This window comes from Perkinsus marinus, assembly GCF_000006405.1.
Source record: "Perkinsus marinus ATCC 50983 genomic scaffold scf_1104296945300, whole genome shotgun sequence".
NCBI classification, from domain to species: Eukaryota; Perkinsozoa; order Perkinsida; family Perkinsidae; genus Perkinsus; species Perkinsus marinus.
Window position 1 is genome coordinate 34489 of NW_003211161.1, and position 13103 is coordinate 47591.

At 47.1% G+C, this 13103-nt stretch overlaps 4 protein-coding genes across 4 annotated transcripts; 2 read left to right on the top strand and 2 right to left on the bottom strand.

Moving 5' to 3' along the window:
- Positions 1 to 446: 446 nt before the first annotated feature.
- Positions 447 to 2335, bottom strand: Pmar_PMAR009804 (hypothetical protein; the record flags this gene model as incomplete). The annotated part of the gene is made up of 2 exons (XM_002779755.1): positions 447 to 547; positions 613 to 2335. 2 exons carry the CDS (start codon positions 2333 to 2335, stop codon positions 447 to 449), a joined length of 1824 nt encoding a protein of 607 aa, XP_002779801.1.
- A 1516-nt stretch (positions 2336 to 3851) lies between these two features.
- Positions 3852 to 4964, top strand: Pmar_PMAR009805 (vacuolar H-ATpase subunit D, putative; the record flags this gene model as incomplete). The annotated part of the gene is made up of 7 exons (XM_002779756.1): positions 3852 to 4001; positions 4051 to 4166; positions 4218 to 4299; positions 4353 to 4436; positions 4486 to 4550; positions 4604 to 4782; positions 4873 to 4964. The coding sequence occupies 7 exons, from the start codon at positions 3852 to 3854 to the stop codon at positions 4962 to 4964; spliced, it is 768 nt and encodes a 255-aa protein (XP_002779802.1).
- A 1200-nt stretch (positions 4965 to 6164) lies between these two features.
- Pmar_PMAR009806 (conserved hypothetical protein) lies at positions 6165 to 8755 on the top strand (the record flags this gene model as incomplete). The annotated part of the gene is made up of 9 exons (XM_002779757.1): positions 6165 to 6361; positions 6452 to 6635; positions 6852 to 6972; positions 7063 to 7215; positions 7465 to 7665; positions 7999 to 8144; positions 8189 to 8313; positions 8366 to 8527; positions 8581 to 8755. 9 exons carry the CDS (start codon positions 6165 to 6167, stop codon positions 8753 to 8755), a joined length of 1464 nt encoding a protein of 487 aa, XP_002779803.1.
- Positions 8756 to 9254: 499 nt separating this feature from the next.
- Pmar_PMAR009807 (hypothetical protein) lies at positions 9255 to 11987 on the bottom strand (the record flags this gene model as incomplete). The annotated part of the gene is made up of 3 exons (XM_002779758.1): positions 9255 to 10631; positions 10802 to 11800; positions 11850 to 11987. 3 exons carry the CDS (start codon positions 11985 to 11987, stop codon positions 9255 to 9257), a joined length of 2514 nt encoding a protein of 837 aa, XP_002779804.1.
- Positions 11988 to 13103: the final 1116 nt, after the last annotated feature.

Consider the following 13103-nt stretch of genomic DNA (forward strand, 5'->3'; position numbering starts at 1 on the left):
GGGTACCGCCATTTTTCACTGTGATAGATTCGGGTATACACCGAATCAGTGGTAATATCAAATATACCAGTTGGAGGGACGGATCGCCTTTCATAAAAGGAGGGAACGGGGGTGTGAGAGATACGCTCCCATGAGCGTTCATACGTCTGTTATCAGTGCATTCGACCACCACGTTGTCTATTCTGTGATACCACATTTCTTCAACTTTTCACACTCAAGTCCGCCTGAATCTCACGAAGCACGATCGATTATTGTACAGCAGCACGAGATATAAGCTGTGTTGAATGTTCAAAAAATATGATAATATCCAAATCTATAGTGGCAATGGTTGAACGATGAATCTGGGCGACCTATGGATGCCATCGTCTCGAGGGATAGGCTCATATATATGAGCATAGGGCAGAATCGTCAAGACGGTCTCGTGGCACAGGGAATTGCTACTGCTGTTACTGGCCAGCAAACCAGTGCCGTTGGTCCCACTCAAATGGGGATGGATTCCTAGACTGGCATGCGACCTCGAACTCATCCTTATCGAGGGGCCCAGTGCCTGCGAAAAGAAGTGAGAAGTATGGCACGATGGTCCAGAGCGTACATGTTCGAATAATCTTCCACTCATTAGTTCTTCCGCGTGCGCCAAAGGCGTCAACTCTCTCTTCAAATGGTTAATAGCCGCATCGGTCATATTCCGACTCCGACTCAGCTTCAACACTGATAAAGAGCCCATAGACTCCATGTCCTCGAGGAAAGCATCACTCCATAGATCGTTCACACCAATCAGCTCTAACCGCTCCAAACGCACGAGCTTTCCCGAGTTCAGAATTGCCCCACACTCGTCCGACAGGTGCCAAATGGAGTCCCGAATCGCGAGAACTCGCAGGTTCTCGGCAGTAGCATCCACTAGTGCGGCCAAACCCGACGTCGCCAGGGAAGCGACAGCCGTCAGTGTTATATCAGTCAAGTGAGCGAAGTGAAGACTGTCACTGAGGGAATATATCGGCGGTAAAATTACGCCTTGGAACATCCATCTCTGTGTTGGATTCTGGAACTCTTCCAAATGAAGTGAAATCAAATTCGGCGATAATTTCGGCAAAAGTTGTGCAAATACATTTCCTCGAATATTCGGCGCTGCTCTGAGTCCAGTCATGTGCATAACAATAGGTCGTAGGGCCTCCTCCGGCATAGAAAAGGTATTCATCAGCTGATTGTCGTCGATGAAGTCACACTCGAAGGCGTCCAATAAAGGGAGCTTTGCCACCACAGCAATCAAGTCTGTGAATGTCGATCGCCTCAGGCGTGTTTCGTCTTCTGCCATGATTGCCAACGCCCGCAAAGACTTAGCGGCTGATAGCATTTCCTCAACTACAATGCAAATGTCTTCAGTCAAATCAACAAAACCAAGACGGGGATTGTCCGTCCAAGTGAGTCGGAGGTTGACCAACTGCTTAATGACCTCTTCAAGAGGACGGAGACACTCCATGTCGAGGGGGCCACAAAGATCGAGATCTCGCAAGGGCATGTAGTCCGACGAACACACACTATCCAGAATCTCACAGAACAGTTGGTAGGAAGCACCGTCCCGTGTACGCATGCACAGCCTCGTGAGACGATTAAAGTGCATGCACATAGGCAACGACTGTCGCAGCCTCGGCGTGCCGTTGAATCTCAATTTAAGGACCATTTGCGGCAGCGTCGATGCAGCCCTGTACAAGATCCTGATCAGGCCTTGCTGACGTCGTTCCAAATCTGGACAAGAGAATTCCAATCCGGTGCTCGACCAGAGTAGAGGGTCCGTCGAGGCCTGCCAGAAGCCCTTGCATACAACCGACAGATGGGAAGAATCCCTAGTCTCAAGGTAAGAGAAGATATAAACCGGAAGTGGCTGCACCAGGAGAGTCCGCCCGTCACGACTGCGAACAGGAGGGCCGACTGGACTGTTGTTGTCAAGTCCGACCGACATATCAGGTGGTAGAGATTTACATGGTTGAAACAGATTAAGAAATTGCCGCAATGCAATCGACATAGGATCAGGCTCTACTGATCTGAGTATTTGGTTGAGCCAGTCTGTCAACGCGTGGGCACGCTCGTTGAGAACCCGATCTGGTGCCAACGAGGCGAATATGATCTTCTTGGGGAAGGCTATTCTAGGCACTTGCACTGGATGAGATAGGGCAAGGACGTCGCGCAAGTCGAGGAACTCCGAATAACGACGTGTTATTCGCCATTTGAAGGGCGCTGTGGCGAGGGAGATCTCTAGAGTGTAACGAGTTACAAAATTGGAAGTGTGAAATGATACGAATGACGCTGCATATTCGGGCGTGTTGGAATCGAAATCCATTGAGAGTTCAAAGACTACAAAAACACACTGCGAGAGTATGCAAAAAACAATCCTGATGCGTGCCGTTTTTCTTGAGTGGAAACTAAATTATAGTCGAACGTAGATTGCCGATGATGGTGATGCGTGCCGTGATCTCATACCCTTCCAACACCGAGACGAGTATATGAGAAACTCCCATCCAGTGTTGGAGGAATATGTAGATGTTTCCTTTCCTCAGCTGAGCTCAGGAGTTCCATCACTAGTTATAGAAGTTCACATACGAAGTGTACAGAAACCAACAATAATCTCTCAAAATTTCCTCACAATTTTCATAGCCCGGGGGGTCGTGCAGCATATTTTTCCCCCACAAAATTCTCACCGTAAAAAGATAAAGAAGAACATCACGTTTCGGCAAAATAGAGTTGATGAAAATTCCCTTAGTAGCATTACCCTTGGCCGAAGACACTGCACTACTTTGACGTACTCCATCACCATCATCACCATCATAGTATTGATTCATAAACCATTGACGGTTTCTGAAAGGGCCTATTCAAGTTCCTACTAAAAGGACCTTTGAATAGGAAAGTGAATAAGCTTCGATTCATACCACACCAAATTGAACTACTCGAAATCGGTTCAGTTTGAAATCGATAAACTTCCAGAGTTACAGTCGTTATTGCTCTACTTGATAACCTTCTTGAATGTTTTGATTTCAACAGCCTCACACGAGCGAATCTTCCTACCCGACCGCCTCCCTAGATATTCGCCTCGAAGTGTTACGGTTCAAATATCTACGGAAACACTATAATGTTATAACAGCTGTCATCAGTTCGGAACAGTATTGAGATCACCAGGATGCAGGTTGACATTAGCATAGGCGTGCTCGATCTCTTCAGCCGTCTTGAACGCCTTCAATTGAAGTCGGTATGCTTTCAAAAAACCGAGGTATTTTATGAAAATTTTGGGGAAAAATAAAAAAAAGTATTTTTCCAAAAAAGGTGGGTAAATTAATGAAAATTCGGTTAAAATACTAAATTGCCCTAGCAATGCGGTAGCCATTGTACGAACAGCAGCCGATAGAAGAGCATTCACGATTGTGGGGAATTCAACGTTTTCATCACTTCCTCATATTGCTCCGACCGGGGATCGAACCGGGGTGCATCGATAGGCTCTGGCTAAGACTGAGCTGAGCTCTTGTAATCTTGCATTATCTCCACGCTTCTTGCTGCGCTTTCTGCGCTGAGGCTTCTTCTATCTGAAACTACCCTCGCTGTGCGTGAGCGTGATGAGCTTTAGGTGAGAGCCTTTGCAAGCTCTCTTAGTATCTACAGAGTTCATTCCGGAGACTCGCTTGACCTCGTGCCTTGTCGTGGTGTTGATGGGAAAGTGTAGTTGCGTTTTAGCGATCTTAACTCTTCGAGCTCTGTGATGTAATCTCTTGCAGATTTGACGGGAAGTCAGCTGTGTAGTTCCCGGGTAGAATTTTGACTTGTTCTTTGTTCAGAAGTTTTTTCCGGTTTAACCAGTTCTCCCAGAGATGTCCCAGCAAATGCCCCCAGCCAACCGTATGACCTTGCAGACCTTCAAGGCCAAGGGTGTCGGCGCGAAGAAGGGCCATAGTCTTCTCAAGAAGAAGCGTGATGCCCTTAAGAGCAGATTCTCACAGATGCTCAAGGAAATCGTCGATGTCGGTTTGACAATTGTATAAGTGCTTTTTCATCATTCCTTCTTGTCAGACTAAGAAAGCTGTTGGCGAGAACATGGCTGATTGCTCCTTCTCTATTGCTAAGGCTAGATGGGCCGGCGACAGTGATTTCGTCCAGACTGTTATCCAGCGAGTCAAGAAACCTAGGTAAGCTTGGTGATGTAACTATTCAGTCTGCTGATCTCGTTTTTCTCTTAGTGTCACTCTGAAGGTTTCAGCTGAGAATGTTGCCGGTGTCTTCCTTCCCAAGTTCGATCTTCAGAGGGATACGACGTTGGACGTAAGTCGTTCATTCGATTTCATGTCATTGGTATCATTTCTTTTTGACTTCAGGGCCCCATGATGAGCCTTGGTGCTGGACAGGGTGGCCAAGTGATTCAAACCTGCAGACTGCAACATGCCAAGGTCCTTGAGCTCGTAAGTGCTTCCTGTGTATACTTGTGAAATGTGACGACTTCTCCCTCAGCTCGTCAGGATGGCCTCCTTGCAGACATCTTTCATCACTCTAGATGAGGAAATCAAGATGACTTCGTAGGCTAGTGTTGGTATTTCATGTGGCTGTTGTTGATGTTTCCTGTCCATAGACGTCGTGTGAACGCTCTCGAATATGTGGTGATTCCTCGTATGGAGACAATTATTCACTTCATCGAGCAAGCTATGGACGAGCAAGAGCGTGAGGAGTTCTTCAGAGTGAAGAAGATTGTCGAGAAGAAGAAGGAGAAGCAGGCTAAGGAGGCCGCCGACCGTGCCGCCGAGGGCGGAGGTACGTGTGTGGGAACAAGGCTATCACAATGGAATTTTAGTCTCCAAAATGACGATGTAATTCTTCCCTCAAATGTTGTGTGTTTTTCAGAAGCCGGTGTTCTTGCTATGGCCGTGGGCAACGAGGACCAGGTCGGCACCGCCTTCGATGACGTGAAGAAGGATGCGGAACTGGTGTTCTAAGAGCATCGGTGTAGCTGTCTAATATCTTCGTTGGCTCAGTGGCTTGTTCCCCATAGTGGTCGGAATTTCTTCATAGTCTGTCGCATTTCTTGTGACTATTTATCCCCTTCAACCAGACTGTTCAACTGATTGTGTGTGGCTGATGCCATCGCACGTGACTGTTATAGCGTGTTCCTCCCTGCGAAGATCATCACTGTGTTCTCATCGAGTTGTTAATTCTTTGGGCGTATGGGTCGGTAATGTGGAAGGCTTAATTGATGTAGTAGTTACCGTTTTGGTGGTTAGTCGGCTTCGAGAGAAAGTTCAAGGGGTCGCAGATATTAGCAGTTTCTAAAACTTCATCTCTTCCGCTGCTACTGCACGTCACCTAATACGGGTGATACTTCCCATCATGGGGAAGTCCCCAAGGTGATCGGCTGTCAGTGGGAGAACCATGAATTCCGATTCAGCTTTATGATCCTGGTGAGTCTGACTGTCATTGAAGCTAGTGGTGTTCGAAAGGATGCTCCGGGTCAAGATGGCCACATGTTCGAGGCGAACCATTTCGCCCGAGCCGCACGCGCCATTGATGACTGTGCGTCTGCGTAGTGCTATTTTCGCACGCAGACCCGAGTTCTGGTATAGATCCTCTACACATTCTTATGTTGTGTTGAACAATGACGCGCATTACAATGAAATCTCGCTGCCTGGTCTCGGGTGTATGAGGGGGAACTCTCATTCAGGCTCCTATCAATCTCGTATGGGCATTTACTGGGTTGGTCTTGAAATGTTGTAGAGCCGCCGTCGAGGAGGTTGTAGAGAAAAACTACTTTCTTCGATATGTTTAGGTTAATGCGTGGAGTGATATGGAGGTGACTTGGTTGAAAATAGTCGGCCAAACTAGAGAGAAATATTTGACAAATCCGTTGAATTGACTAGAGTGAGAAACGCAAAAGTTTTCTTACCCATTATACATAGATGAACTCTTTTATTTTCAAGGGCAGCCAAATATCCTCATATGTCAAGTCTCTGACTATCAAACATAAATTTCGAATTGGTTGTAAACCTTCGCACAAGAGCTTTATTTTCGGGTTTAGCATGTAGTATATGTTCATTTCTTGATAGGGACTTGATCCTGGATAACGTTTGCGAATTATGTGAGAGTCGGCAAGTCTAACTTGGTAAAAAATCATCATTCGCAGTTCGCTAGCTTTGTTAGGAATGTTGATCCACGTGGCCTCCACCAGTGGTACTTTCTCCTCACCAGTAGCTGTCCAGCGACGGTGTCTATCGTGGTTGGGCAAACAGAAGAGCAAGGCTCGGAATTTGGCATTACATCAACACAATCAATGGATGACTGAGCTGCAGGCGGCTAATGAGGCTGACAAACAGATATGGATGGTGGACAAACAGCTAAGGTCGCGACACGTGGGGGAGTATATCGTGTTTATGGATTCTCATTCGAACTCCAGTTATGTTCCCTGTGGTGGATTTGATCGCGAGTTCAGGTCACCGAGGCAACGAATAGAAACCAAGTTTCGATACTCCTCCCCGCATAAGCAGAAGTCTCAACAGCAGGGAGAAGTCCCAACGGGGGTATGGGCGGACGAGGATGATGAAAATCTGACGAGCCTAGAGGAGCTCATCAAACCTACGTATCGGGGACCTGTTTGCAACGTCCCTGTCGAACCGGTAATCTGATCAGTTCAGTGTTGGCATGCATATGCTCAACTGCATGTCTAGATTTTGAGCAAATTTCTGCGAAATTTGTCCTATACGAATTCACATACCAGTGTACAGAAAGCAAAAGAACTTTCATGGTGTCACCAAAACTCGTCGCTCACTAAGTGCATGATCTCTCACATTGATTCGGTCGGTTGATATGAACCAGTGAGTGGCAATTTTCAGTTCGGGAGCATCACGGTTCAGCACGGTAGCATCTTCGAATGGCAAGGAGATTGTCTGATTTTGCCGATGTCACCGAATATCATGCCTTATAGAGGCTTGCCACTCGAGGCCTTAGAAAGAGGTAGCAGGGCGATCACTCACTTTATTTTTTTTTCGGAGTGTTGGGTGAATTCGGAGTGGCGACCCGACTTGATTCATCGCATGTTGTCAGGTGGTCGCGATCTCATCAAAGATGTTTTTGGATTTGTCCGATCGGACGAGTCCCTTCGGGAGCAAATAGAGCCTCCTGATCTCGGCCCGACGGTGAAGGCCAACTTCAATTCAGGTCTACCGGTCGGAACAGTTATACCGGCGCCGGCTCACGGTACTCTGCGATAGAAATCTGTCGGTTTGACTTCGACTTTTCACCAACGATGTTAGCGTGTATGTAACCGATATCATTGATAATTATTTTTTAATAAATATGAAAATATAAAATTACTCGATAGTGTACTATACTTCATAGTAATATATACGGCTTTGTACTCGCGATGTAATAATAGGTATCGAATTGAATTCGCCATCGTGTGGTATGTGGCGATTTCGTCCAATGCTGTTATATGGCACCGCTCAGGTATCAACAACGTAGCGGCAGTATTCTTCGTAGTTATGCCATATTTTTGGCAAGGGTCAAGTACAGATGCTGAGAGACGGTTTAGATATGCGATCCGATCAGCCTTGGAATATGTGTCGTCTCACGCCGAGATCAGATCAGTTGCCATCCCTCATTTGGGCCGGGGGATCTTTGGGTTTGCCGATCATAAAGGCTCGATGGGTAATACGTATACCATTCGTATTTACTCTAATAAGGTAGCTTTGGAATTGTGGATAATATTGGAGCTTCACTCTAGTGATATGAGAAACAATAGTGAAAAGCTAATATCACGACTACTGCATATCACCGCCGTTTTTCTCACCGAGTTTTACGCCACTCCACGTAAAACGGGTGAAACTCCACCGTATTATTAGCTCGACTTGCTAGAATCATCTCATTAGCATATTGTTCGCGGCCTGGCCTTACATGTCCTAGGGCGGCCACATATAGCAATCGGTACACTGCAAAAGATCGAGCTCTCGTATACTGGCGATGCTGATGATGTTAGTATAGGTCCAACGATGATTATGGCAGAGGAGGCCTTCGATGCTATACTATGCCGAGATCGTACTAGTAATATCAACTACTCACTGCAGAATGTGACACTCATCGATATCGACAACGACGTGGTGGAGATGATGCGAGATAGTTTATTAATGGTAGTATATAGCCGAAATTGTGATAGCCATCTCCCTGCGGTTAGGTCGCCGAACGGACCTTTCCTGATAAGCAAGTGGAGCCTGCTGCACTACATCAGGGAAAGCTGGCCAGGCGGCTCATTATGATGCACGATATGCATGAGCTTAATCTAACTAGAAAACGCGATAAGTGCGTTGTTCGATCGGGGGGCATTTGAAGTTGAGAATTATGTGAGTATCAGATACAAATTTAAGAAGTACTCGGGTGTCATCCGGAACAGGGCGGACCATTGGCGTGCTAATATTATGCCGTGGGTGTGGAGATCACAGAAAGTTAATATACCACCACCTTTGATGGTTCGGAAGAAGACTGGTACGCCTCCAGGCATTGGAGAGGACACGAGGTATGTTGTTACTTGTGAAGAATCGATCACCATGTATTTGTGATTCTGTTTAGTTCACGACTTCAACCTAGAGGGCGACCACACTATTATACGAACGTCAGTCACTGGCTCTTCCCCACTGACACACAGTCGGGCTTTAAGAGCATACGGAGAACAGCTGGTGGACGATGGGTTGGACAGTCTCCTGGCATGCCCAAGACGCAAGACATGGTTAAACCTCGAGCTTAGCTTGTATGTTTTGCATGTTTGTGAATCTGGTTTCTGTGTAACAAGAGGGTGGTTGTGTGCATAGACATAGTCGGCTTTGGAAGCAACTCATCACAATATGCACAAGACTCGGTCAAATTAGCATCAACTATCCTTACACAAAGTATCGAGTAGTAATAGTGTATGTAATGGTAACATATGTAAACTATATTATGTCTATTATACTTGTGACTTGTATTAGTATAATACACATAATATTCTATGTGCCCATTTAATCACGCAGTGAGTATCATGGGAACTCAACAGTACGAACAACAGTCGAAAACCCCTGTAAAAGAATGGGAAATGACCAGACGTACGAGACAGTAAATCAAGAGTTGATGAATTCGATGCTGCAGCGTTAAAACTGAACAGCCACAGCATCACGGTATTTTTATGACGAACTGAGCAATACACTAATTCGCCACAAATAAGAGGAGATATTTCAGGAGAATACATTGGAGCGCTTTAATAATCGACCCTACATGGTCGGCTTGTTCTTCCTCAGGTTAATGGAGGCCCTACTATCTACCTCAGTGTGGTCCGATTCAGAATGATCTGCCGAGTTATCAGCAATCACTTGTCGACCGAAAATGTTACGCTCCAAAGTGCTCCATTTCACGGCGAACGCCGTCAAAGCATAGATTGTGTGATAAATCCTGAATCCACTTTCCCTCTTGAGTTTACGTAGATCACTCTGACCGTCCAAAATATCAACGAGATAATCATTACGCACTTCCACCAGAAGGTCAGTGCACTCTTGTACTTGCACGTTTACATCGTCAACGATGGGTTCAATTTCAGCCTTCTGTCCAGAAGAAAGCACTGCTGATATCGTCTCGGCCGACTTCCCCACGGCCTTCTGAAGACCATTTATCGCTCCTATAAGCGGACGCAGGGCTTTCCTTGCAGATGGATCCGCCAGGAAAGGCGCTGCCGAACCCAAGGAGCTGCTGAGCACCAACGCATCACGCAAGACTTCCGCGATCAGTTCTTGCTCCAACATAACTCTGCGATCAACATCCAAGATTTTTGTGAAGGGACCGAAGACCGCGATTTCAGCCCTAGCGTCGCTCTTGAGAGATTCTCTGTTGGCTAGCGACCGATATATCTTCAAACCGAGATCTTTCACGCCCTCAGCAAGCTCGTCTCCGGCGACTGTACTGTCATCATCAGGTTTAATGGACACCACTAATTTGAACTGGCGCTCAATCTGGCTCACCACATCCTGCAGCACACGCCCGGAAGCCCGGCGTAGCTCATCAGAGGCAAACTGTGGGAAAGCAAGGATGCTCCCGGTCATGGCGATCACTATTCCGCACAGAGTGAAAGCGATACGCCAACAAGCGTTATAAAGCATGAAACTCGTCGAACCAGTGAGGAGTAGCGAACCAAAACCAACCACGGTGAAAGTCAGGGGGAAGACGAAACCAGCGTAGTCGACCCAAGGTACCGCGACACGACCCAGTCTACCAATAAAGCTGAAGATCAGCAGCTCCAGCAGAAACGCGGCCTTGTCTCCAGGATTGGCAGCAATACATATAAGTGAACACACCGCGCCCAGTACGGTACCAATCGCACGTCGCGTCCCCTTGAGCAAAGATGCTCCCGGGGTCGGCAGGAAACACATATAGATGGGCACGACCGACCAGAAAGCATGCATTCTAACATTTTCGCTGTATTTCGCCCAAGCTGACAACGGCAGTACCACACAGAAGAGCGCGATACTGTAACGTATTGGGAACTTCAACCGACGACGCAAGTCAGCCTTGTCCTCGAGGTCAGCGAAGAATGGTTTTTCCCACCATCCAGCAAGAGCGCGCCCAAAACTAATAAATGGACGTACGTAAGAACGAACCTGAATAATCGTTCAATATACCGATCTCGAAACTCAGAAACAGCGATTTCAGAATCGCTTCTTGAACGTATAATACGATGCTAGAATCCATTCTGAATTCCAGAACAAATTCAATTAACATCGAGTGAAACTCTCACAGACAGATGCCACACTAACCCTGCTCGACTCACCTCGTTGCCGCCCTCATAAGCCTTCTGTCCCTCCTTCACGACGACTTCTCTGTACTTCTCCACAAGGTACGCGAAATACACCAGCGAGCCCATAGCATAGTGAAATCGGATGACCTCAGGGGTAGACGGGCCGTTTTCTATACCATTTTTGGCCACAACCATCCCGACGTCTTCCAAGGACCTCAGGAGACTGCCCTCACAGTCGCCAAGCTTCTGCTTGAGCTTGCCGTTATCATCATCAGTATTGCCCTCAGCCGTCCGCGACAACACCAAATCGACTTCAGTTCTTAGCTCCAGAAGGTCACCAGCGATGGGTTTCCACAATAGGTTTACAACAGCTGGTTCAAAGTCGCCCATCTCAGTGAGACTCTCATGAAGGGCGAAAAGCTCTCCCGACATGTGGAAGAGAATAGTAGCGACATCCGGGGGCAGGGGACTTCTAGCAAGATTCACACAGATACCACTGAAGCGTTTCTCAGCAGCATCCAGGAGCTTTCTGTGCGTGCCTCCACTGACGAAGTAATCAGTCAAAATTCCGTTGAACCTAGCGGCCTCGTAAGCAAACCTCATCTTAGCCGGCGGACCAGGGGTAATAAGCAAACCGAAGACCTTGAGAATAGCCAGCAGCACCAGAGGTAGGCAAAATGCATATATGGCCATAACGAAGGCAACTAGAGTCTCCTTGGCTGGTTCTTCAAAGTAAAGTGAAGTAGGAATGTACACGAAAGCCGAGGCAACGTTGGGCATGATATAATCTCCAAGTTTGCATCGTGACGTTGGCGTACCCAATGCGAAGAGAAGGCTGAAGGGATAAGTAACCACTGTGGCCCAAATACGGGAGTATTCAGCATTCAAGCACTGGCAAACGGCCAAGACGACTTGGTACATGATCTCGCCAAAGCCGAATGCAAAGCAGAGGGTGATGACGCCTTTGAGACAGAACATAGATGCGGCTCGCATGTCCATAGTAACTCCTTGAGAAACCACAGCTCCGACCATCTGAACATAAAACATGAAAAATAACGTAGTGAATAACAAGAGTGATTACAAGTCTGGGGACGAGGACTGCATCTTTCATATGGTAAGCATAGCAAGGAATAACGGCGAATCCAACACATGCAGTGGTGAATAACGCACTCGCCAGAGCATACGTTGAAACCGAGGAAGGCTCCTTGGGTGGTGACATGCAGGACTGAATGCTAAGCTGAGTTGAAAAACAACAAATGGCTGAGAGGATCTCGATAGCGTTACGAGCAAAAGCACCGCTACGGCCGCTTCAGAACAATACCACTTTAGAGCAAACCGAAATAGATCTCAGTGGCAACACCGAAACACCATGTAGACTGGAAACGGCCAGAAGATATGCAGCGTTTCATGAAGATATGGACGCCCAGTTTTGGAAGATATGCACATGTTCGACTAAGAAACTCGTTAACGACTTGTTACAGAGGTAGTTTGAGCATGTAGATGTCGATCGAAGGCCTCCTCCGCCTCCTTAAGAGCAGAGAAACGTGGTGATCCAATCGTGTATTGCTTGTATGATGAGGAACGTTTCAATCGAACTCGTTAACGAGAAACGTCGTATTTTCGAATTTGCCTGGGAAAAAATTACGCTCCTTACGGGAGTTGAGAACGGTGAGGAAACCTTGGGTGATTCTTGTAGATTTTCATACACCTCTACCCTGAATCGTGTGTGAAAGAATATAATCCAGTTAGGAAACCTCTGAGTTCAGCTGAGGAAAGCGAACACATTTCCCTCCAACACTAGTAGAAGTCTGAAGTGTCATGAGTACGAACTTGCAATTTGACGAAAACACCACAGACTACCGACACAACTTCGCTGTGGCATTCCGATCGTGACCCGAGTTCGATTCCTGGGGCAGCCTTTTTTCTGCAAGTGACTAGGTGGATCCCGCGCCGGTTTCGCCAAGAAACCCAACCCAACGCCTTAACAAAATTGCGCGCGCTGGGGTGGGGGCCCCGGGCGCGCGCTAAAATCAAACCGGCATTACCTGCGGCTAGAGTATATAGGCAATTTGAAAGCGTCTTTTCGCGACCTAGCCATTCAATTGCGTTGAGGTTTAAATAGCATACGTAGCAGCCCGACACAGGTTGAGCACGCACTAGTCTGCACAAATGTAACACAACAGTTTCGACAAGGAGCCGATTTAAAATGACCGCAAGTTCGAATCCCAGGCCTGACAATTTTAAATCTTTTATTCATGTCACAGAAACCTAGCGGAGCGATGCAGTCCAGCAAGATTCACGCAATTGTGCTGTCTCTGAAAGTCGTCTCCGCCCG